This window comes from Manduca sexta, chromosome 4, assembly GCF_014839805.1.
Source record: "Manduca sexta isolate Smith_Timp_Sample1 chromosome 4, JHU_Msex_v1.0, whole genome shotgun sequence".
Lineage (NCBI taxonomy): Eukaryota > Metazoa > Arthropoda > Insecta > Lepidoptera > Sphingidae > Manduca > Manduca sexta.
The window spans coordinates 4,405,211-4,433,162 of record NC_051118.1 but is presented as its reverse complement, the minus strand read 5'-3'; the positions used below and the strand labels follow the sequence as shown (position 1 = coordinate 4,433,162).

At 35.8% G+C, this 27,952-nt stretch overlaps 1 protein-coding gene across 1 annotated transcript in view; it reads left to right on the top strand.

The window, feature by feature from the left end:
- The window catches only part of LOC115443018 (RNA-binding protein fusilli), a 173,842-nt gene extending 153,893 nt beyond the window's left edge, over window positions 1-19,949 (top strand). The window contains 8 exon segments of the mRNA XM_037441051.1: window positions 4,755-4,865; window positions 5,708-5,840; window positions 9,325-9,462; window positions 9,992-10,207; window positions 11,131-11,307; window positions 12,187-12,267; window positions 14,574-14,690; window positions 15,072-19,949. Of these exon segments, the coding sequence (XP_037296948.1) occupies window positions 4,755-4,865; window positions 5,708-5,840; window positions 9,325-9,462; window positions 9,992-10,207; window positions 11,131-11,307; window positions 12,187-12,267; window positions 14,574-14,690; window positions 15,072-15,725 (1,627 nt within the window). The 3' untranslated portion in view covers window positions 15,726-19,949.
- Window positions 19,950-27,952: the final 8,003 nt, after the last annotated feature.

The window sequence follows — 27,952 nt, the reverse complement described above, 5'->3', positions numbered from 1 at the left end:
ACGTACGCATGTTCTATAATAAGAATGTCTAATATTAAACTTAGTAATCGCTGTAAAATGCTTCTGATTTTCAAAACTATGACTCCTTTCATTATTATGAGTGCGCGACTTAAAACAACACACACATCACGCCTTTAGTCCAAAGTGGTAAACAGAGTTGCAACTACGGTATTCATTTACAGACAATACAACGCCGCTGAGACAATCTAAAACAAACAGTTTTTACGTAATTGCTTCCATATTCATTTCGTCTATTATTATTATTATTATTATATAACCTTAATATTAATTTACTAAACTCGACGATTTTATATAATCGCTAGCTGACCCGATAGACGTTGTCCCGTCTTAACTATGAATTTGCAGCGCGCTTTCTGTCAATCGCTGAAATTAACTTTTCTTAAATTTTCTAACGTTCCGCTCAACTTCCTTAATTTTTTCTTTCATAAGATCCTTCTCCTGACAATAAGAAACAGAACAAAAAAAATTGTGCAATCGGTCCAGCCGTTCACATTGGATGGCGTTACCAAGGGAAATAGGGTTTCATTTTTATATATATAGAAGATAGATTCGTTTACTAAACTCGACGATTTCATATAATCATATCTCACATTGCATCATCTAAAGATGATTGTTATTGTTGAAGAACTTCTATACATGAAATAACCTCGCAACACAATTCCACGTTCACAATAGTGGTTTTATAGTTTTCTGAAACAATACGGCCACGTAATCGCGACTGGCCGCGAGGCGTCATGGTTTCAAGACCTATTGATAAAATGCAATTTCTTTACGATAACCATGTACTAGTAAATATTAGAATCTCGAATGCAGATTTAAGGTCAGCTAAACTAACATTCTGGAAGCTTCTACGCAATCAGGATAGCATAGGACGGGATAGGTAGCATTGGGAAAAAAAAATTATACTGAGATTAACAGTTAATGAAAGAGTTGATAATTAGAATATTAAGATTTATTGAAAGGATGTGTGCTTACAAATAACTGAAACATCTCTTACCCCTCTTATATATAAACAGAATTACGTCTGTATATAAAACGATCCCAATTCTAATCTTTGATCCGATACCAAAAGTAAACCAATCAAAGCAAGTCATTTGTAAGCTTGTCAAAAATACTTTATTCTGACTGGTCCATTTTCGCGCCAAAACCCTGATTGAGATTGAAGATGGTGGTTATTCTTTCACCACGAATCAATAATAGAATTATAGTTCCATGATTGGGTTCGTATTAAAAATGACGGCTATTCTATCACATAAATTAATAGAACTGAAGTCAGAATCTTTCCGCGTAACAGCAAAATAAGACGCAGGGTCAAACGACAGTAGATAAAATTAATTTGCGCGATAACTGGACACGCTGTTGAGCTGATAGCTATTATAGTTATAAGTCCATAGTCTATAAGTGCCTCGGAATTATTTAATACTAGTTGACCCGTTGTCCTGTCCTAACTGTGAATATTGAATTCGAATTGGTATAATAATAATAATATCAGCCCTGTATTATATACTTGCCCACTGCTGAACACGGGCCTCCTCTACTACTGAGAGGGATTAGGCCTTAGTCCACCACGCTGGCCTAGTGCGGATTGGTAGACTTCACATACCTTCGAAATTCCTATAGAGTACTTCTCAGATGTGCAGGTTTCCTCACGATGTTTTCCTTCACCGTTAAAGCGAACGATAAATTCACAAAGAATACACACATGATTTTTTAGAAAAGTCAGAGGTGTGTGCCCTTGAGATTTGAACCTGCGGACATTCGTCTTGGCAGCCCGTTCCACACCCAACTAGGCTATCGCCGAATTGGTATAATTAATAAGAATATATATTTAAAAACATAACTTTATCTTTCCCCTCTAGCCCATCCTTCCCATTATCCTACTCCTTCTCCCATCCCTGGTACCTGCAGTCGTTATGCAGGGGGGAACCAGTATCCCATTCACAGATTCCCATTGGAGTTGAATACAGAATCACCACCCAAAAAAAAAAAAACTTTATTAAATTAATGCTCTATGATACACGCATTCTGTCAATCGCTGACAGTTATTTCAAACAATTGACAGTTATGTAATTTTAATACAGTCGTTAACTTATCTTATATTCTCTAAAGTTCCGCTCAACTTCCATAAGAACCTTCTCCTGACAATAGTTAACACACAAACAAAAGAATTAGCGAAATTGTTCCGTCCGTTCACGCGTGATGCGACCAAGGGAAATATAGATTAATATTATGTGTATCGATATAGATTGTAAAATAGCGTGAATACACGAGCGGCCGCACACATGCGGCTGCAGTCGTTAATGGTACTAGAAAATTAAAAAAATATATGAAAATTATATATCATAGAGATGTTCTATGATATATAATTTTCATAGATCTTTTCTATTAAGTTTAATACGTATACATTTATGCCTTTACTCTCGAAGAGGTAGACAGAGGCGCATCCAGGACATCCACATTTCGCCATGTATTTCATGTGTGTGACACGGAGAGAGCTAATACTGAGCACAAGAAGCCGAACATCACTTGGCCTGCCCAATTCGAACTCAGGACCTCGGAGCATTCTGCGCACGCAATACAACTACGCCACCAAAGCAGATATTTAATATTATAGAAAGACATCTTGTGTATCGCCCAAGATTGACATTATAACCTAAAACCTACAGTTCCAAACCCAGGCAGCATTAACCCTATGTAAATATCAGAAAAGAACTTGCGTTCCTTAGAACATTGCTCTGCATAACGTTTTTACAATGGAAGAGCACAAATCGACTACAATTTTAGAAAATATTGACTCAATTTAGTTCCAGTTAGGAAATGTAAATATTAGCCAAACAATCCAATTAAAACTGATTACCAAATTTATAATGTTGTGTAATTTCGGAGTTTATAAATTAGTTACATTTAGTTTATTATTTAGTTACTTATACTTTTTCAACCAAAATACCATAATGCCAATTATATTTGTAAATATAATTGATAATCGGATAAAAACAGCGTTTACATTATCTTTGGTTTCAATTATAAACTCATTTTTTAAACATGTGTGCATATATCTGCGTATATCCGGTTCTATCAGGCCGGCATAATTGTGTCGACTGTCGAGGGTAATCATCTCTCGTCAGTCGTCATTCTATAGGACCTCACTCCACTTACCATCAGGTGCAGTGGGTCACTATGCCGTTTACCTATAAAAAACACACACATAATAAAATTGTCATAGGCCAACTCTGCACGTTGCTCTGTACATTTTTTATATTGAAGAGATACTAATTTGGAGATCTTTATTAGAGCAAGAAAAGTCTGCATGTTTGTACACGCTTCTCGCAAAAACAACTGCCTGGAATACAGATTTACCGATGTCCTGCTAGAGATCTGACTTGAAATACAGTCTCTATTTAACCCAGGGGAACATATGCGCCTTGAATGGCACTTTTAGAAGGCAACAAAATGCGTAAAATGAAACATTTTTTTAACATTTCTCGCATGCACCAGTGGCTAGAAGACGCGCATTACTATTTGTGAAACGATATTTTTTTTATCTTGCTCGATGCTTTGGGCGGCAGTTTGGTTCGGCCTCGAACGGCAAGGACCCAGTGTAATCAGGTCTAACAGAAGTCCCATTGGATCTATCATTTACGCATTTCATTCCCAGTATCTGTGTGACCTAGACCTGTGACATCACGCGGCTCCGTCCGCATCAATGTTGGTAATTGTCGATATTTTCCATCAGATTTGTTATGTACATTGCGTGTGCGCGTCATTTTGTTTATACAATTATTTTATTAATAACTGTGTAATCTGTTAACTGTACTTTCTAAAAGCAATTATATGACACCAATTATAAATATTTTGTACTTCCTGTGTACATTAATTGGACTCGTTACACAAGCTTACTGGTGGTAGGTCTCTCATATGTGAGAGTCCGCCTGGGTACCACCACAATGTCTATTTCTGCCGCCAAGCAGCAGTGTGTAGTCTGTTGTGTTCCGGTGTGAAGATCTTTGTAGTTAGGGTAACTACTGGACATAATAAGACTTAATATCTTACGTCTCTGGATGGCGAGCGCAGTGGAATACCAAACAATACTTTGTAATTCAAGGTGGTGAATGGTGTTTCTACTGTTTATGGGCGGTCGTATCGCTTTCTATTAGGCGAACAGCAAGCTCGTCTTATCATTGAAAGCAATAATAAGAAATGAACAATAATAGTTTAATTATATCAAACATATTATACCTATCATAACAGATTACAAATCCGCTAAATACTCCAGCTGTACAGAACTATCGACTATTCTGTATGCGCTTACGTCATCCTGTTACGAGAGAATCATAATATGTATATCATATAATTATACATATCTTAATAAATAGATTCGTCAATTATAGTTCTTATTAACGTTGAGGGAAAACATCGTAAGGAAACCTACATACCTGAGAAGTGAGAATTCTCCATAAGAATGTGTGTGTGTGTGTGTGTGTGTGTATCGGACTGAAAATATGATGTTTGCAGATCTGACAAACTCGTGTATCAGTAGTGACTTCAGTAAAAAAATAAAAGTACTTTTTATTAATATTTATTCTGTTCGAAACTTACAATTTTTTTATTTTACATCTATGGTTAGAATAAATTTGTAAAGTTTTCAAGAAAACAAGTACATGGTTTAATTTATTAACGCAATGTAAAAAGGACCCTGTATATTATAATTTATGATATATTTTCGTTTGTTACAGCTCAAAAGACGATGAAATAGACGGCAACTGCATAGTTCGCGCACGAGGTCTGCCGTGGCAGTCTTCCGACCAAGACATCGCAAAATTCTTCAGGGGACTCAATGTTGCAAAGTACGTATATATTTTTATTACCTTTTTTTAAAATCGACAGCTGCAATTAACAATACGCTACGTCGACTTTCGGCTAATTTGGAAAGCAAGATTATTATTTCTTTATCTTTTATAAACTTACAAAATCTCGTTTATTTTGCCATAAAATGAAAAATTCTTGAATTAAACGCTCATCAAGAAAGCTCTATTATAAAATTTATCCTATTTTTCACTTTAAACGTCTCTCCTGTAAAGTTTTCAAGTTAACGTACTGTTAATTGCAGCTGTCGAAATGTTGCGTCAATTAGAATAAAGAGCCCTTTTGAGATAAACAAGACTTACCCCCTTATTCATAGACGTTATTTATCTAAGGACGGAGCATAGGGTACCGGACTCATTTTTGTTCTTTACTATTATCAAATATTTACATAATATAAATTATAACACAGAAGGAATTATTAAAATCCGGTAAAAAATCAACAAGTTATAAGTCTTTGAATTTCGGTGGAAGGGTAATTAACAAGAAAAAGAAAAGAGACGAAATATCCACATGTGACGTCATCGGGAATTACGACGCGTGCGAAAAAAGAGATGAAGCGATATGCCCACATCGCGCCCACTTCTGCACGTTACAATATTTTAAATATGAATTACTCGCTCATTTTTTTACCAATTGTGATGCAGTTTTCGCAGGAGTGCTTCTTTTTCGTATTATTAACCATTACATATAGAATAATGTACAAAATCAAGCATAGGCCGGTCCCCTATTGCTGTGATAACAAGTCTCACCTTACTTACCATTAGGTGCAGTGGATCAGTTTACTGAGCACATATAAAAAAAACCTTCTTGGTGTGTTAATCAGGGGTGGAGTAGCTCTCTGCCTGTCACCGCAGGGGCGACGCAACGGCGAGGCGCTGGTGCGGTTCATCTCACAGGAGCACAGAGACATGGCGCTCAAGCGGCATAAGCACCACATCGGCCCGCGATACATAGAGGTAACAACTATAATTATTTAATAATAGAGTTAATACCTTGATAGCAAAGTTATAATGCGTACGAAATACGAGTACGAGGTACTGGGTTCGAATACCGGGTCGGGAAAATGTAACTGTGACTGGGTTTTTTTTCCTCTTAAAAATTGCTCAGTCGCAGCTCGGAATCAGGAAGTTGGCGGTGTGATACCCCGTGCCTCGGAAACCACGTAAAGCCGTCGGTCCTGCGCCTAATCTCTCTCCGGTCATGTCGGATTGCCGTCCCACCGAACTATGAGAGTAAAGGAAAAGAGAGTGCACCTATGTATTCACATTCTTGTACACTATAATAACATCACTATAATACCTGGCTGATTGTAATTGAGATTAGCCTGTATGGCCCAAATTTGGCTAGAAAGGATTCGTTCGTGCAATGTATAGAGTTTATAATATGAAAGTGTCGCTAACTAAGTTAAAAATATGATAAATATAAATCTAAAATCCATTGTTGCATAATTAGTAAAAAAAAATAGATAGAACAACTTGTCCAGTGGCACGCGACGTACTGCCGAAGTAAAAATATACTTAAATCTACTTGAACAACTAACTGTAATATGAAGTAACTAAGTAAACACAGTCTTAAAAGTATGAGGATAAAGCAGTAAAATTAATTTAAACTGCATTTTCTCTAAAATGAGGGTACTGGGTTGAATACCCAGTTGATTAATTTTATGTCGTGTTGTGATTGATTGTTGTACAAACATGACGCGCGTTCTTTTTTACTGTTATTCATTTTCATAGTAGATATTATGACGCAAAGGCCATAAAATTCCACATAGCGAAAATAAAAACATTTTCTATTTAGTTAACACTTAGCAATAAAAGTTTAGACAATGAAATTAAATAAAGTCTGATAAAGCAATGCTGAATGTCGTATATACCTCCCGAAGGGAGTAGAGCCCCATATTGCGTTAGGGTTGTGAGTGGAGCACTTAATGCCAGCCTAATCGATATGACTCAACCCGTTCGTACCTTTATAAATTTTGATATTCGATTGTTAGGGTTGCCACGCAAATTGTGATCCACAATGGTATTTGTAAGCCTTTTATGCATAGCAAAACATTTCGACAACGCTCGTCATTCTTTTTTCGAAATCATTTAAAAAAAAAAGGTTTGTAAAAAAGTATTTTCGGAGTAAAATTCCCGCTTTATATTTTCCCGGCATTCAATATAACCTATAAAACTCAGGAGTAATGTAACTTGCTATCAGTGAAAGAATATTCAAAATCGGTTCCCTAATTCCCATAGATTAGCCCCTACAAACAAACAAATAAACTCACAAACTATTCCTATTTATAATATCAGTATAGATATAACAAATAAAAGACGTGGTTCCAGTACAACGTTTATTTGTCTTTTCTCTACTTTAAAACATGATCTAGTAAATTCCAATATAAACGTACATATAAGATAACAGACGTGTTAAAATGGTTATAATATTGAATATATATCTAATTTTAATAGTTAAATGCTGTTTTGATTATACATGATCCGATATAATAATATTCGATCTAAATCTACTTTAACATATAGTGGCTATATGCCATATCGAACTTATGTTCTTAGTGGGTATTTTCGTTCGGATAGTGTTACATTTGTCAATACGTATAGGTCGCGGCCAAAGCCGGCACAAATAACGCCAATTATCTGAAAAATTATGCGGGATATTTTGAGTACCACTGTTAAACGATACTATTTTATTAACGATTTTATACGGGGACCTTTTAGGGAAAATAGGTAAACCGAAGTGAAAGTAGGGATGCATAAAGAAAGAATAAATCAAACACTGTTCAACTACGAATATTGTATATTATTATTGGAAATACGTACATGAAATGTTTTATTTGAAGGAAAATATGGATTACATTGAGCCGTCATAAAAACTTCGGTTAATCCGACATGACTTTAGGGCTTCCGCATCTATTTCTACACACATTGGAATATCTACTGAGTACATACTATGATAAATATGGTTTAAAAAGAAAATAGATCCTTTAACTTACATACATTTTATAAAGAGAGTGTCACAGATAATACAAATGATTACATGAGGAATAGATACAATGACGTCACTATATGTATACTACTGTCGCTAGATGGCGTTGTCCGTGGTTTGTATTTGGCCATTCTTTGTCCAGCACGGCCTCCCCCTGCATATTTCCTAGGAACGACGCTCACTAATGCTTCCCGCTTTGTTTGTTAGCCCTTTTGTTCAGTCGGAAGGATTTGCTGACTTTAAGGTAAATTTTTCGCAGGTCCGTTTTCTAATATAAACTACACATGAATTACTTTCATTTCCCACTTCACCTTCCTATGTGCTCAATTCCAGTACCTAAGTAGTACTCATGGTAAAAACCTTCGCTTCTCAAACAATCTTCTACTTAATTGTTCCACTCAAGTTCCGACTTTACTCACTCTGCCTTTGCAATTCAATCCATTCTTCTCTGGAATGCACTCCCACTCAATATATATTGATTATGTCCGTTTAGTTATATTTTTATGTTTTGCTATATTATTTTTAAAATATTTTCCTCCCATATTATTATTTTTTAACACATACCTATATTTTTCATCTCTGCATCGCCCAAAGGTTGACTGGTAGAGAATGCCCTCAGCATTAAGTCCGCCATACATTTATGTATACAAAGTGTAAGTGAAGGTTAATTTTGATGTTTTGAATCGCCAAAAGATGTTCATGATCGTATTGTAGTTTTAAATTTCTCCTGATGTTTTGCATTCTTTACATCGGCGGCTCATCGTCACCGTCGCTCAGTTCTTCGGCCTCAAGAGCAATTGCCATTGAAACCGCCTTTGTATAATTCAAATTCTGTTCTGCTAATAAACATTGCCTTGTACTTTCGTTTTTAATTCCATACACAAACTGATCGCACAATTGATCTTCTAGTGCTATAAAATTGCAACGTCTTGCCAATCTCTCCAATTCGGCGAGGTAGTCCGCGATGGATTCACCGTGCAGTTGTTTTCTCTTGCGAAATATGTACCTATTTGCCATCGAAGGTTTTGGTCGTAAATAATTCTGCAAAAGTCTTGCCGTTTGTTCAATTTGCTGCGTTGATGGTCTTGCTGAATTCTTTAAAGTCAACCATAATTGGTACGTTTCTTCATCCATCAATATTGTACCTGACGGTAGTTTCATTTCTTCGTCCTGTTGATTCGCTTTTAAATGCATTTCTAAAAGGTTCGGCCGTCCAGTTCCCACTTCACTTCAAAATCTTACTCGCTGGTGCTAGTACAGCAGTTCGTATGCGACTGACCTGCCCTACCGCTATTACCAATCGATAATCTAGTCTGCAACTTTTAATCAATAAAACTGTGTCACTCGTGACTAACTTCAGCCTGTGCGAGGAAGGAGCGTCGGATCAGAGCCGCCAGTATTTACCAACGCGAAGATACTTGCTGAGGTTATAATGGTTTGCCCTCTCAATAGGTGTACCGTGCGAGCGGCGACGACTTCCTCTCGGTAGCTGGTGGAGCGACATGCGAGGCGGCGGCTTTCCTTTCGCGAGGTGCGCAGGTTATAGTGCGCATGCGTGGACTGCCGTACGACGCCACGCCGCAACAAGTTGTAAGTACAATGTTTTAAAGCTATATTCACACGATGTAGAATGAAAGAAAAGTATGATGGTCCAATAAAAATATGATGAACAATTTTGCTTGATATTTCTTGATTACATACAAGAGCATACGAAATGCAAAATTTACTGGTCACTATAGGGGTCCCTGCTCTGGCTTTGCTAATGCTTAACTCTTTAAACTGTAAAAAAAATGTAAATGTAATAATTTAATTTCTTTGTTATAATTATTTTATGTCAAGAATTACCAAATATCGACTGTTGAACGTAGAGCTCCTCAAGTAGCTACTCTATCGCCTATTGAGTGTAGACCTCTTCAAGTACCTAAGCGCTAGCAATCCCGGACTTGAGCAGCCCGTATACTCTGATACTGATTAGAATTTTTTTGAACCCTTTCTAATAAATCTTACTTCGGAGATGTTTATCACTTTTCATTCGATATTTTTGGACTTCATTTCACCTAGCATCAGTACTCTAATCACTTTGCGGTGCCTACAAAAAATATCTCTCAAATTCTTCTAGCTGGACTTCTTCACAACGGGAGACGATCCAGTCCAAGTGTTGGATGGCGCGGAGGGAGTTCTCTTCGTGCGGAGGGCGGACGGGCGCGCGACTGGAGATGCGTTCGTCCTCTTTGCCAAGGAGGAGGACGCTCCCAAAGCCCTCTCGAGACATCGCAAACTCATTGGCACTAGATATATTGAGCTGTTCAGGTCTACCACAGCTGAAGTGCAGCAGGTAAGTTTTTCTTATATTTAAACAATGAATCATAAATTCTATTTGATATTGAGAGCGTCTTTGAAGTCTAAGGGCCGTATTAGTAAGTCAATCTCACCTTTGAGTAACATCTTGAGTAGAAAATTAATGTATTGAAATATTTAATAAATAAAACTCATTGTATCATTTAAGTGCGTGATCTCAGCTAAATCGACATTGTTAAATAAGCATAAATCAGCTATCAAAATTCATCATGAGCTGACTTATATGATTTGAAATTTTGAATATCGATCTTAAGATGCTGACGTTAATTTGACAGCGTCTCTGCGATACCGCATTTAAGAGCGAGACTGATTTTCAACTATTAATATACCCCTAAAGTATCAATGAATGAGGTAAAACATGATCGCTTAACAAAAAAATTAAGTGGTATATAATTGATTACCCTCTTTTTGATGTCGGTTATTTAACATGGCCTAAGTACACAGTAACAATAACTACCCTGTTGGTGTTTAAAATACGGTTTAATATCGGATTGATAATGTGTTGTTTAGATGTATAGAACATCAAAAAATATTTGGTAAAGGTAATCCAAGGTAACGGATTAAACAGCCGTCTGCGAGATTGTTAATGGTAACCGAATATAACCTTTATTAGCGAGATGGTAAAATGGTATTGCTTTGTTATAGCCAGCCCTTGAGTATCGGTGAGTCTTCGATAATTCGCAGAATGTAATGATATCGATTTTATGGCTTTGCACTTTTTATTCAAGTGCATACTATATTATTTTGCTTGTTATTTTTTTTCATAATTTAGCATTATCTTCGTTATTAAAGTAGCTGTAATATTTTTTTTTATTATTATTATTAGTACCTATCTTCGAGATATTTTAAACTTTTGCATGCCAATTCAAAATCTAACTAAAATAAATTTCAAAATTATAGGTACTTAACCGCTCGCTCGAAACGCGTACAAGCCAGAGCAGTACTCCGTCGACGGCGCCGGGATCGGTCGCCCCCGCGGAGGGGTTGCTCCCCGTGGCCCTTGTCCCCCAACACGTGATCACGTCCGGCACCGCGAAGGACTGCGTGAGGTTGCGTGGACTGCCGTATGAGGCCCAGGTTAGCATTTTGAACAGTATAATGTTTTTTTCAAGGTCAAGTATTCATTGATTCCTTTAAATAAATATCTTCGGATACATGATGAAAATGAACCAATCAGGACAAAGTTTATGTAATGTTCAGAGATTAGTAATTATGATGATAATTATAATGGGACAGTTAAAATACAAATTTTTTTAGCTTTTACTAGTTTAAAGTTTAAACTTTAACGGCTCCTTATTAGTCTTACTTATAAAAATTTCGCAAACCTATGTTTAGTTAAATCACAAATTTACTCGATCAGCTGTAAATCAAAATCCGCCATCTTGCCTCTTAATAAGGTTTAAACTGGGAAACTGGCGATGTTTTTGACAGCTATATAAGCAGTTCTTAACCACCTTTAATGCGAAAACAAGTTTATAAGTAAGACTGTATGTGTATAGTGGTCGATATCCTAGCTAATACAAACACCCTCCCAATAACAAGACTAAGGTAAGTAGACTAAACTCTTCGAAGCCGTTGTAGAGTAATAATATCAGCCCTGTATTATATACTGTCCCATTGTTGAGCACGTGCCTCCTCTACTACTGAGAGGGATTAGGCCTTAGTCCACGACGCTGGACTACTGTGGATTGGTAGACTTCACACACCCTCAAAATTCCTATAGAAAACTTCTTAGGTATGTGGGTGTCGTCACGACGTTTTCCTTCACCGTAAAAGCAAGCGATAGTTCACAAAGTATACACAAATAATTTTAGAAAAAGAGGTATGTGCCCTTGGGATTTGAACCTGCGGACATTCGTCTCGGCAGTCCGTTCCACAACCAACTAGGCTATCGCCGCTATAGTTGTAGAGTGAAGATTGTAAAATGAGTATTAAAGTGCAATGATCATTTTCCAGGTGGAACACATCCTGACATTCCTGGAGGAGTTTGCCAAAAATATAGTTGTTCAAGGAGTCCACATGGTCTACAATGCTCAGGTATGAGGTTAATTGTAATAGGTCAATGTCATCATTGTTTAAAAATAGTTTTTATCGTGGTTACAACCTCTGTTCTTTATTTATACATATTATAAAACAAAGTCCCCTTTTCTGTCTGTCTGTATTATCGATTTTCTCAAAATCTACCGAACGGATTTTTATTAAATTTGCTATGGAGATAGTTTAATACCCTGGGATGGTTACTTCTATCGCTGGAAAATATATACCAGTACTTTATCCCGGAAAACTCCTTCACGCGGGCAAAGCCACGAGCAAAAGCTAGTTAATATATAAAGCTGAGGAGTTTGTTAGTTTGTTTGAACGCATTAATTTCAAGAAATACTAAACCGATTGTGATATTTTTCTCTAATAGGAATACATTACTCTTGAGAGCTATAGGGTATTTTTTATACCGGAAAAATATTTATTCGAGCAAAACTTATTTACATGGATGTGCTCACAGGCAAAAGCTAGTCTGGGATATAATGTGATATTAATAGCAGTCACTAGTCCCATCAATAAATAATAGCAAACGAGTTCATATAAATAAACAAATAATATTAAAAAATTTTACAACGCGTCAATAACCAAGACATAAAAAATGCCTTCATTTCGTAATCAAACATTTCAAACATAAATCTAAAGTCTGAATCAATGAATAGGCTCAATATAAAATCTAGACCGAAACCTAGTTAGACCCATCTAATGTCAACAAACCTAGCACGCGGCGCAATAATAAGCATAGAATTATGGATGCTGTCACTGAATCAATTTGAACGACCGCTGTCAATGTCACAGCTGGACTAAATACTAAACATGACGGCATACGAAAGACTGAAATAATAGTGTAAGACTGGCTATTACTCGCGACTTTTTCGTTTATTTTATGTTTAAAAATCTCTAAAGACACGTGTTTTTTTTTTGACAATACGTTGCCAGGCTTAAGGGTCGTTCAAGTATTACGTAACGCAATTTTTGAAGATTTTTGATCCCCCACCCCCGCAACGCGTCATAACGTTTTCCTGTACGCTCCCGTCCCCCCCTCCAAAAGTTATGTAACTCTAAAATTACATATTTTTTTTCGCAAAGTACCGGAAAATCGCTAAAATACCCTTATTATTGTTTTAAAATAAAAAATCCAATGTTACATATCGCGTTGCTAGAAACCAGCGCCCTCCTCCTGCGCCTGTAACGTTTTACACCTTCCCTTCCCCTCCAAATTGCGTTATGTAATACATGAACGGCCTCTTATACAAACACCGGACTTTCGGGTGAGTGCTTTAGGCACTCGAAACTCTTAAAAAATATGTGACCATGCTGAGGGCGACCCACTAACGGGTTACGAACCTCGACTCAGGACGATCACTGGTAGCGGATGAGACATTAACGATTATGGAGAATCGTGTATTTTTCGGAATAATGTCTTTATTTCCTGGACAATATTATGCAATAATAATTTAAACTTTGTTGCTATGGAAGTTAAATAAAAACTTAATTGATTTATACTTTTTATCTTTATATTACGACTAAAATAATCATATGAGAAATACTAGTTGAGTTGCACACCGCACTATACCAAATTATGCACATTCCCGGAATCGACAGTCTGGAAGATTTTTAATACAAGTGCGTGATTAGCAGGGGTAGTCGCTCTTCATCGGGTAGTTCCCCATGACCCCTCCTTGCTACGTCTTTTCTTACAAACACTAGTTTCATACGGGATCAGTGCGTGATTAGCAAGAATAGTTATCCCTCATCGAATAGTACTCCAGCAGCCCTCCTTGCTACGTCGCAATTTCTACAGACACTGATTTCATATGACATCAAAATTATGCTTTGTAACTGTTGTATGTGATTAATAAGGAAAGGTCAACATTGTTTTGTTATTTCTACTAAGTAATAACGGATAGTCAAAAATGTAGTACTCCCGTGTTATTTTAGATACATTCAACATTTTTATCCCCCAGGGAGGTAGACAGAGGCACAACTAGTGCACTTGCTGTTGTGTATTCCGTCCAGTGATGTGATAGGGACGAACCTATCACCATATTGGACACAAATTCCATACTCCAGGCTCCTACTGATTAGAACAACCCATCACTGCCAGGCTTCTATTGATTAGACCAACCCATAAATGTCATGGTTCTATTGATTAGAAAAACCCATCACTGCCAGGCTTCTATTGATTAGAAAAACTTAATATCACTGCCCATTCCAGGTATCGAACCCGAGACATAAACACTGCAGTCGTACCGCAATATAAATCCACCAAAGCATTATTTTTTAAAGGATTATTATTGTTGCAGGGCCACCCCAGCGGCGAGGCGTTCATCCAGATGGATAGCGAGGCGAGCGCGTTCCTGTGCGCGCAGCAGAAGCACCACCGGTACATGACCTTCGGCAAGAAGCAGCGGTACATAGAGGTGCGATGTCATACTATTAACCAGGTTTAAATAAATAGATAGCGATAATGGATCGGGATAAAATATTTTGATTTTATTATTGATCTACGGTATGGTTTTGGGATAGGAGATGGGATATTGGATAGTTGAAGATGTATTTGTGGATTGATTGACTAATGCTTGGTTAAAGTTATCTTTGGGGTTTAACCAAAACATTGTACGGACCAGTAGACGTTTTCTTGGAAATAATTCGAATCTACCTTTTGAGTCTTGGTCAAGTCCATATTTGGACAATAAAAAGCACGTAAATAGACGACAATCTGTATACTAGTACTTATTTATGTAGATATTAGTAAAATAAATGCAGTATGTATTATGTGAGTTCAATCTGTCCTGGCGCAGGTGTTCCAGTGCTCCGGCGACGACATGAACATGGTGCTGACCGGCGGCGTGACGCCGGCCACGTCGCCGAAGGTGCTGTCGCCCGGTACGTTGATGTCCCCCCCGCCCCCCGCGCCCGCGCCCGCGCACCCCGCGCCGCGCCTGCTCGCGCACCACATCGCGCAGCAGAGCCTGCTCGCGCGCCAGCACGAGAACCTGCTCCTCGCCTCCCTGCGCCCGCCCATGGTGCCGCTCCTGCCCGCGTACGCGGCGCTGCGCTCCCCCTCGCCGCACCCCCACCCCGCCTCCTACCCCATCCAGCAGCTGATGCCGCAGCAGACCATCCTGCCGACCAAGCGCACGTACGAGCGCGCGTTCACGCCGACGGAGACTACGCCCGCGAAACGTCCCTACACGATGCCGCAGCAGATCGCGCCGGGCCTGTCCCTGCCCGTGTTCACTTATAACGCCACTTCGCCGATTTTCTCGTACGCGAACTCGACGCCGATGTTGCCGACGTACGCGAACGCTCTGCCGACCGCGATCCCGACGGCGCTGCCGACGGACTACGGCGCGGCGCTGTCGGCGCTGCCGGCGTCGATGAACGCGCAGTACCAGGCCGCGCTGTCCATGTTCCCCACGTACCCGCTGCTGCCGTGGCGGCTCAACAACTAGACCGCGGCCTATTTGAATACTCGGTACCTGAGCTATTGAAAGGTGAAAATTCGTGACCTTTTGACTGCGTTGTCACTTCCGTGCCTCACTGATTCAGATACGTTCGATATGTCGAATAATTTTATTAAACTTGAGACGTTCAGTTATCGTTATTTTTAAGCTCATTAATTGATAAAATCCCTTTATTTTCTATACAATCATCAATTGAAACATTATTAATTATAAGCCAAATCGAGTCTCAAATGCCAGATGATTGGTCAATTTTAGTTCCACATTTCACCACTGTAGGCGCTGCGGTCGCAAACAGCGCAGTACCAACGCAGTCGCTCACAAGAAAGGTTGTGTCCACGCGCCAAGCGGCAGTCGTAACCAAACAGGGTAAATAATGACAAAATAAAAGCTCAATAACAACCGCGATGTGCCTTTGACGGATTTTGATATTTTTTTTTCTTAGTAATAATAATGAATTTATTAAAGTAAGTTCTAATCGTGGCAGTTGACATGCAGCTATTAGTTAGTACTTATCGATTGTTGATTTATACACTCTATGCGTTGTTGAGATGTCATTAAGTTTTTAAGTGAATATGAATTAAGATTTATAAAGATATTTTATAGGCTTACTTGTGTGATCAGATGATGTTGTGATTATAATGTAAACATTCCATGAAAAGACGTGTTTCTGCCAACAATCCAAGGCTGAGCGAAAGTCTGAATGAGTACTTATATAGGTATTCGGGACATTGTATACTTAAGTATGACTCGTCAGTACAATGCACTAATTATTAAGTGTTTTTTTATTTGTTGCGTTTTGCTTCCGCACTGTCTCGTGCTAGGCTTTAGGCTGTATGATGCAATATTCGTGTTCAGTTCGCATAGATATTAAATCACGTTTCTAAAGCGTCATTATGAATTTGCTTATTTTAATATGTTATTTACTAAATACTTGGTAAGCCAGATCATGAAATCAAAATGGCATCATGACTTTAATTTGTTTAAAAATCATGATTTAACGGAAAATAAATCAAGGTAAAAATGCATTCTCGTCTAACAATTTATTACAAGCGGACGTTGTTTTTTAGTTTAAGTAAAATATATAAGCTAAGTATATTGGCCGATAATATTTTCTATCAAACCAAAACACATTGACAATACGTTATTCTCGCGTTAAATTTGGCATCGAAACATTCCCACAAAAGGCATTCCATTTTCAAAATTTAAACATGGCGTTCCAAATCATATTGACATTCCGTTCGGCAGTTTGGCTTGAGCGTATGTTGTAAGGTTGGCATCACACTCCCAATCCTTTCTCTTCCTTTAAATCCGTACACAGAAGTCCGTTCACACATAATTATGCATATTATGATACCCACATAGCTTAACGTCATCGTCCTTACCTCACACCACATAGTTAATTCATTTGTCTATATTAAAAATATATTTATAATACGTATGTTTGGTATATATGTTTCCGAATGTTTTGATAATCCATATCTCGAATAAAATTAAGATATGATATCAATTACAACGTTCAGTTTGGACTGATACGATATTAAAATATTTTTACACTACAATATTTTTATTGCAAATGACTCGTCTTAATTTTATCATATTGAGTGAAATAATGAATAAATGATTTTCGTTCAAATATTCGAGAACATATATTCCAAATAGGGTTTAATGATAACGTATTAAGAGTAATACAAAGTTAACGTCATTGTATGGTGTTGCTACTGTCTCAATAATCACAAACATAGGTTTATGGGGCTTTTAGTCACAAAATACACGGTGTTATGGCTAATATATGTTCAGATGTTTCTAAATCCGTGTGGTGTTGGCAATTTTTATATCGACACACTGTCAGTTTTCATTACACTTCAAGCCGTCAGTTTTGGTTTAAAATTCGAAACCACATCCGATTTTATTCGAAATTTAAATTTATAAATAACGGTATTTATTTCCCTGTGCATTTGTTTGGCTTCTCAAAGATTTAATTGCAACTTAAACTCAATAGCCACAGAATCTACAATCCCTCCAAACCTATAATTTAGTAACCCAGATGTGGATCTAAAGATTGCCATAACCACACTGTTAGTATAAAATGCAATGATGTGTTTAATGGAAATAAAATAAACTGTTGTAATATGTATCCGTGCGGGTTGTGTTATGGAAAATGTGCATGTAACAATGGTAAGTGTTGCACACGTTTATGTTTTAATACTTAAATATATACCAATAGTGTAGCATGACTTGCTTTCTGTTAGGGACGGTGGTTGATCTGTTCTCGTACGGTAATTGCAAGAAAAAAACGACTTTAATGTTTGGGCTTGAAGTGCGTTTTTTGACTGTTTTGCAGTTACGAGAGTGGATATGTAGTCGTTTTGTGATTCTATAGTTAGTGTCGGGTGTAGTGTGGATTTAAATCTGGCAGTTGACTGTCAGTCCGAAATGTCATACTGACTTGTCAAACCAAACGTTTGCAGTACAGCCGTAAAACTGCCAGCAACTATACTTGAAGACTGCAAAGAATCTGTAGTGGTATATTGTAAAGGATTTAACATGAGGGATGAGAACAGTTTAAAACAATAATTTAATTTCTAACAATTTATAATCGATAACATCTAATCGATTGTAGATATCACATTTATAGCATCGATTGTGACATGGGGCAATAGCAACTTGCTGTACCACAGGAAACATTTTGATCATTTTTAATAAGATAATATTCCTTCTTACATTTTGCAATTTTTATATTTCTTATGAACTAATTAATGCTATCATGTTTTCTGATATCATTTATTGTCTTCTTTTTTATTATTCTCTCTTGATTTCTCTACTTTTCTTTCAATCATCAAAATGCAATCTTATACTTGGTATTTTCGGGTACAACACAATAAAAATGTAAGTTTATGTCCCTTTGATGCTAGTGACCGTAAATAATGAAATAGACTTCATGCTCTTCCAAAAATAATTAGGAGCCGGACGGCTGTAACAACTTTAACATTGGATGCAGAAATACCATATGTCAAGGTATTTATGGACAATACGATAAAATCGATATCCAAATTAGTGGGGACTAAGTTATACTGTGCTATTAAATTTATAAACAAACTACTACCTACGTTTCATAAATTAATAAATTCGTATACAGTATTGTCACGGTTTAAACACGTTCCGGAATTACACAATTAAACAGATTTCAAAATAATAAGTGGGGTGCATTTGTTTACATTATTACAAATCTGTTAAATACATTTTAATTAGTCGAATTAAGGTTATTTTTTTACGACCGCGGTTGCCATCCACCAGCCACTTACTATCATTGTCCATGATAGTAAGTGAAGTAACGTCCTGCTAGTGTCAACTTACGAGAGGTATTAACCGTCGCCAGTCGACACAATTTTGCCGGCCTGTATGGATATCACCGCCTTAACTATAGAATCGCTTCCAACGAACCACATAGCCCGTCCCGCGGAGGTTCTTGCATGCGTTTTCCGCTTAAACATTTTCCACAGCACATCGCGTCGGATACCTAATGTATATTGTGAAATGTACACTGATAGGGGCAGCATGTTGTAAAAACGGACTTATCATGAAGGTGGTAAGACTCAAAACGCAGTCTCCAGTCATTAAGAGCTTTACTGTTTAGCTTTCCTTCTTTCTATCTGAGCCATTCTGTTCGCTTTTGATTTGGTATTTCAATAAATTTTAGTGTAAACGGGTCTCTGGTCTCTGCTTCTCTTTCTGGGGTGATAGACAACGGAAGGTTTATGCGATGTTTCCGTGATGCTGAATAGGGGCGGTTAGAACTGAATGGACTATGGGCGTTATATTATCATCTATTTATTTATGAATAAAAAAATCACACGTAAGTATAACTAAATCAATACATTTCTGTCTTCGTATTTATAAAGTCTGGAAGTATGTGGATATTGTTTTTACACTAAATTTTATTGAAATATCTCAGTGATTAGTGACTGGGGTCGTGTGGGCGTAGGCGACTTAAATGTGGGTTGTTCATGTCAAATCCGATATAACTGGTACTTATAACCAATAAAGATCATTAAAATTATGTTTTTTTTTAAGTGATAGCTTATATTTAGATATACAGTTTTGTTACAAACGTAATGAATTTTTCTTTTTATTTTTTAATTAATATAGTTGGCTAATTTTAGTGTATTTACTTAAATATAAATAAATCGATAATTTAAAATCGTTAGATTGTGATTGAGAGTTTCTGTGGTCTCTGGTTGTGCTGTTTTGTATTCCATAAGCTTCTAGTATGAGCGATAGTGAAGGAGGGCTATACTAACACACCGGCTTTTATCGACAAGTATCGTCTGTATGTCGTACTAACATACGAACGGTGATTGGGTGTATAACAGGTAAGTTGCCCTTTCTATGCGAAACTGGGATTCCGTATTAAGTAGTGGCGTAGAAAGATCTAGTAAAATATTTAATATAAACGTGGTATTTATTAAAAGTCAATAATTCAAGAATTTCAATGTACGAGATCTGCTAATACATTAGGCCAGCGTCATCTGATGTCCGTGCCGAGCTGTGGGCCCGTCTTAAGCTGATACTATATTTAACAATTAACTGTTAAGTTACTACTTATCACAAACATCATTGATCACATATAATTATGTTTCTCAAAAATATAAAATTAGTCACATTATAGATTCTAGGAACTAAAACCAAACTCAAAATACGCACAACTGAACTGAATATCTTCATTAGTATAACTTTCCTTCACGCATCGGAAAATGAAATGGCACAATCATATCCTGTCCTGCTCCTAATGCTTATTAACTTATACTTACTCATAAACATTTAAGTATTACCGTAAATCGGAATGGAGATAATTCAGGGGAAGACAAAAAATTTAAAAATCATCGTCATTATAGTGCAAACCGACTTGTATTATTAATTTCCTATAATGAACAATATTTTATCACGTATCCGTAATAGTGTTAAAATTACAATTTATATTTTGTTATCACCCTTATGTTCTATTTACCCCATTCCACTCGGCATTCAATATTTTGTCCCTTTTCATTTTACAGTAAATTCTTATGAGTGAAAGAGACAAAATTTGGAACTGATTTAAACGTTTATGAGCAAGTTAGTGTCGACAAGTATGACGGTCTCTGTATAAACTTACGTTCGAGAACATTCGGTGAACGAGGCCATTCACTGTAAGCACAAATTGATGCTTAATTCATGTTATTAATAACGAGTGGCTGACTTATGTTTGTGAGTTGGTTGTTTGAGGATAAAGTTTGTTGAAAGTAGGTAATAAAGTATACTGGTTTAGAAAGTAGGTCTAATTTAAAACCAAGTACTGAATCAAAATATTGCCTGAAGCCCAAAAAATATTTGAGATTACGTGTAAAGTCGGTAACGCACATACAGTTCCTTCGATGATCAAGTACCACTGATAATGACTTATGCTGAGCCATTAAAATTTTAACAATAATATTGAAATATTCTACATTACGATGACATCAAGGAATACTCAACCACAGAAAAATAACACGCTGCAATTTAACCTAAAAAGCTTTTTCCTCGAATTATCGACAGTCAGGCATTAGTCCCTCACTCCCGTAATAGGCATATGCTTTGGACAATGCATGGAAAGGTGACAGAGGACGGGACGAGAGCTTAGTGTGTCGTAGACTCGAGTTTTGTGCTTAACTTAGCGGATACATTCATGGGTGTAGGGTGGCCGGAACGCATCGAGTCATCATGGATAAGTAAGTATGTACCATTCGTTGGGATCACGTCAATTCTATCTCTTGTATCGCATATAATATATTTTTGTGGCCTCAAGTTCGTTTGGGTTTCGGTTTATAATGCTTTTTTCCTGGTGGATATTGAACTATTTTCTTTTCATTGGATTTTAATGTTTTTTAAAACCTACAGGTAAATTAATTATTGTGCATATTATGTCAAAATAAAAATTTGCAAAAAAATATTTTTGGCACTTAAACCACTGTGTAACCCCAACCTCCCCCGGGATATGTAGAGTAGATTTAAGATAGGACAAAATAACAATTCATGTCATATAATATTTTCCTTCTCTTTACCATCAACATGTCATTAGAATTTGAGGTCGCAAAACTGGTGCTAAACATACTAGGGTACTAGGAGTGCATAAGTTTGGTGAAGTCCGCAGAAAGCTTGGTGTTGGCGGCGGCAGCGGCGTGTGTAACAGTATCTCGGTGTAAGTGCACTGCTTGTGGTGGACAGTTAATGCGTTCCAATCGGTGAGTGTAACATCATGTTTTATAATACCACGTGAGCGTCTGTTATTACCTCGGCACGGTACTTGGCTTTTAAAATTAGAATTATAGCTATTAATGGATTACTTCACAGTCATGTTCTCCTGGTAAATGAACAAAATCTATAGAGTTTTCTTTAAGATTTTTGTTCTTTATTTTAAATATGTAGGTTTTAGAAGCCAAGCATCTCTCCTTTCGCATACGTATGAAACCTAGTAATTGTGTTTAATTCATTTGGGTTCTATGCAGGTACCTATGGGCTATCGAATTCGGTGCGTAAGGTATAAGCACAGGTATAAACTATCAAATATTATATTTGGTTCAACGTGTAGAAGACGCGTCAATTAATTCACTGTGATAAAGAACAGAACTGAAGAAACTCGGACACATTTTATTTAAACGCTAAAAACAATATATGCATATCGTATCTAATTTCCAATAAAATACATTTAAAATTAGGAACCCCTATTCAATCTTCATTTACATTTATTTTCATGGAAAGCTAAAAAGAGGTCCATTGAATTGGATTCTTACAATTTGTTATATAGATTGTTACTCGTAATAATGAAAAGACAAATAACACAATAGATTTCAGTCTGTTACTTTACACTATTGTATTCTTAATAATATTCTACACGTTGTTTAACTAATTATATTTAAATAATAAATCGATATTAAACATCTATAGAATATATGTGACTAACAAATGCATGAGAAACGAATATTTAGGAAAGTATACGTCTATGGTTCCTTAAAAGAAATACAAAATATTAAAGGGCTACAATAAAAAGCATGAGAGGGATTATTTTTACAAATATTTACACTTTTTATTTATGGGTTATTTTATCTTTATTTCAAATAAGCGGGGCGTAATAAACTAATACTGACGTATATTAAATAATGGCCTAATTATAAAATACAGTCCCATATTGAGCATCAAATATAAAATATAATTACTATTTTAGCACAATACAAAACGTTAAATCCTACAAAATATATCAAAATTAAAACTACCGATCATAGTAAAAATAAGAAAATTTATTTTTAAATTACCACTAAAGTGTAATGGTACTCATGGTCTCGTCACCACCGAGCAGGTCCGCTGACGTACTACTATCCGGCGATGGGCCCGACGCTGCCGCCGCCGTCGCTCGTGTACTGGGGGTACCCCACGCCGCCTGTCTCGCCCGCACACTACTACCATCCGCCACACCACCCACAAACAATGGTAAGCTTCACATTAATATAATTGGACGTAGTTACGCAAAAAGAATCCAACCATATGGTCAAAAATGAGCCGAGTATGCCAAATAGATCTAGTCAAGGTCTATATATTCCATTAGTAAAAACATCTGAGTCAAAATGTTAATTTGAACTTTTTATTAACAAAATATATATGAGCAAAAATACGATTTAATCTTCATTCTTCACTATTTCATTTTTGCGTATCTACGTCCATTATTGTCTGTATAACACAAAACCAATTGAGTTTAGTTACGATAGAATATTATGGAAAAAATTGACAATTCAAAAATATATAAAAAAACCTACCATGTTAAACCTTTCCATGGGTAGGCAGTGGTGTTACACACCCTCATTTTTTCAACTAAGTTCCATGTAATAGCCTTTTGCCATTTACCGAGCACAACTCCAGACTGATATTGGGCCTAAAATCCCTATGATACTTTGCCCAACTTGGGATATGTACCGAGTCCTCACTGCGATAGCCGCATGCGAAATACAACTACGCTACCGAGCCGTCATAATATGTACGATGTAACAAGTGTATTTTTAGTGGCTTGATCTGACGCAAAAAAACGTATTCTACAAATAAATTCTGTATAAAAATTCTTACATATTTTTGTAGCCTTTGTAATTGTTTTCTCTCTCCTGACTCCAGATGCCCGAAGTCGTGTCAGTCGGCGGGGGATCACCTATCCCCATTCCACCCCCGGCCGCGTGTCCTGAGTGGCCTATCTTCATGGTCAATTAGATCGTGCCGTCTCTTTCCATCAACGACTTGCATGAACGAGACGAAAAATGCCGCTCTAAATTCAAATTAGGTATATTTAAATGTATTTAAAAATTGTTATGAAATATTTTATTGATATGTTTCGTTTCTTTTTTATCTTTATCTTTCTTTGATTCTATTCTCTTTTCTTTCTATTGCAACTTTCATTTAACAGACAACGTACATCTTAGTGTATTATTGTACAAATATCGAATATTGATGCATCACTTTTATCAACAAAAAGCAATAAAACCACGTCTCGAAACGGTGATATCTAATGAAAATATTTAAATATTTTTATTAATTGAAGATTTATTATGAATTATTAGTTTATTTTTTATTTTATATTATTATGTTTATAATGATATTCTTGTTGATCTTTAAAATATTTTAGGATGAATCTAAATATTAAAATAATTTAATGAGTACCTAATATATTATTTGTTAAGATTAGTATATAAATATATGAAATATATTATAGCTGTTAGAAAATTGCGGTTAAATTTTATATTTTTTTCCAAAATGACCTATAATGTATTGATCGTTAATATAAATTTCTTGTAAGTAGTTAATTCTAGAAAAATAATTCGAATTATTATGAAACTAATTTTTACCTTTTTTATGCGATATTCCAAACATCCTTTTAACTCTCCTCGTGACAAAAGAAGAAAATGTGTCATGCATAACAAAGGGTAAAAAAAAACACGAATATTGCCAAAACGAATAACAAATACCTTCTGAAGAGTTCCTTGCATAAAAAATATATTCTAATTTTTAACAGGGATGGATTCAGCACAGTTGTGGGGGCACAAACCCCTTCTTACGACCGAATCCGCCTATTTTATTTGAAGCATATAACGAAAACATATATCACAGTGATAGAAAGGTGCTGTATGTAATGTAGAAGTTAAACCAAATATGTATGTTACAGTTATTGTACTGTAAGTCGATGCTCAATTAGCTATATTTAAGTTGCATCAAAAAATAAGAAAATGAAAAAATATGCCATAAATTGTAAGAGTAGATTTAACATTTAGTTATATGAGCTGCGAATCTGTTAGATTCATGCGAAATTAAATTTTAATTTTATTTTGGTCTAAATGTTCAAAACATTATAATAAACCAATAAAAATACGTCGGATTGTGGTGGAATTGGTGCTTGCCCAAACGCTCCAAAATGAAATCACTGGTGTATTGCACGGTAATCTGCAAGGAACCTAAACCCTTAGGGCGTTACCCCCGCAATCTCCCTACATCGCCTTATGCGACTATACGGGACGAGTTGCGGCCCTTTTACTACTTTAATCCATTTTTTACATAGGTAATTACCCTATGCAGTTGCTTTTAACGATACATATCCCCTAAGTCATCCTACCTACTTCAGTGATTGCAAAGTAATCCCTGCAGCTCATATTAACTAGAATCTTTGCTCATTCTTATAGAATAGTTCTAAATATAAAATCATGGTCAAGCCAAATTTGAAAATTGTTAATAGCATTAATATAAGTGTTTTGTATAACGTTGGATATTAGGCCATAAAACTGTGGCCGGATTTCTTATCTGACTTAGAAAAGGCCAGTAGAAAGCTACGTCGAATTTCGCTTGACCTATGACGTTATAAGATAATATTACCTCAGGTTCCAGTTGAGTTGGATGGGTTATGCACATCATCTTAGTCTCGATAAATACGCGTATATCTATATCTCGACATTTAAATATATAACCTAACGTCTGACCCTTAGTACGGCCCTGTCAATACCAACTCGACTGTTAATCTGAGGTGTTTATTTTAGGTATAACATATACTAAGATTAACGCCTGACCAGAAAAAATATACACTGACAATAAACAAGAGTATTGCCATTGTTTTGTAAATGGCATCTTAAGGATTTTTTAATGTTGATTGTAACGAACATCTGGCCAAATCTTTCTTTATATTATTTATAACGTAATTTTGATTTGATCACGAATTTTAAGACAGATATCAGACGTACATCGGCTTTATATTGGCGGGAAAGTAATCCACGTTTCTGTTTAGGTTAGATCGACGCTCAATTGCTCGTAGACTATGTTATTTATTGTATAAAATAATTTTTAAATTCTATATTTACGTTTTAATATACAAAATTTAGTTCATTATATAAAATTGGTTTTCAAACACTGCAGTTTCAGTATACGATTTTTTATGGAATTGTTAATCTAAATCGATATTAACTATACACGTGTATCATAACGTCCCATAGCTCCTACAGGAACGATTTAGTAGTAATCTCCCTGTATGGAAATTATTTTGGTACAATTAACCTTAGACCAGTCTGTTTTAGACGGATACAATTTTAAAATGTCTCGAAACTAAAAACTGCTCATATAGATTGTATCAAGCAATTAAAATTTCTATAAAGGGAGAACGAAATAACAGAATGTTAAGTTTATGTATAATAATATTATTTTATATCGGCATAATATTAATTAGATGTAATGTATGAAAAACAACGAGGTCAACGTCTTCCAATGGTGTAATATAGTGGGTCACAAATAATGTGATCGTAATTAGAAATTAGAATTTTACGTTATAAAATATGTTTAATATATAATTTATGTATTCGTTGGTATTTCTATTGTTTATTTGTATATATTTAAACGGATATATTGGCTCACCGAATGTAAATTTTGTTTGTAGGTAGAAAAGGCATTACTCGTGAAAAAATATTAGCGGCCCAATCGTATATTTTTAATTGTCAATTAGGGGTCATGCGTATATTCCACATAAAACCCAAATAATGTATCCTGTGAACTATTTTAAACTAATAGTAACGAGTTATCCCGGATTCGTCCGCTTCGTGAACAGATAATGCTATTAATCATCAGTGCAGAATAATGTGTTATAATATAGAGAAAAATGTAGAAAAAAATGCGTTAACTAGCTCAGTCCCATTTGAAACGTTATATCTTGATTTTTGACAAACTATGAATACTAAAATACTATTACTTGTATAAATGATAACGTTAAATCTCTGTTAGATATTAACATAAGTTATATAAACCATGACATTGCCAATTGTTATATTAATATGATCATTCTTTTTCCTTTGCTAATGTCAACGTTAAAAATTATGTCCATATTCCACCCAAATCCACGAATATGTACGAAAAAAAATCTATTTAAAATTTGTTTAGCTCCGTTTGGGGGACTATGACCAAATAGCCTTGAGCTGATTATGGCCCTGGCGGACATTTTTTAACGTTGACTAATAAATAAATTCTATATTGTTGTTAGTTGTTTTACATCTGTGATTAACAATTATTTTTCTTTCAAAATATTTCTTTGTTAACTTTTATAAATTTTATGTTTAATTCAACGAAATATTATGCTTCTGTACTTAATAACAAATATGTGTCCATAAATTATTTTCTAAATATATTATGAACATCCGGACAGAAAAAATACTAAAGAAAATTTTCTTTGGTATATAAAGTAATGAGAATATTATTTATCAACCCAATATATTAGTCTTAATTAATATTTTTTATTTTGTTACTTTTTTACTTCGTTTATCTCTTGTTAGACCCAGTGATATTCTTGTTTCAAGTGATCTTTTATAAATGTTACCTATATATTGTTATTCTATAGGTCTGTTATAGTTTTGATGCACAACGCGCCGTAGTGTCCTTGCGTGTAGTTTTAACGTAGCTATAGAGTAGAATCGTGCAATTTTAGCGACGTAGACAAATTTCAATCGTTTAATGCCAAAATAGATGTTTGGTTTCTTATAATACAAAATAGTGAATTGTTCCATAAATAAAAATATTTAGTTAATACATGTATTTTTATTTCCTCTCACATTTAAAAAATCACCCTATACCACAAGATGATAGTGTTACACGCACGGCTTACCTAAACACCTTGCAGATTGCTAGAAAATTGAATTTCATAA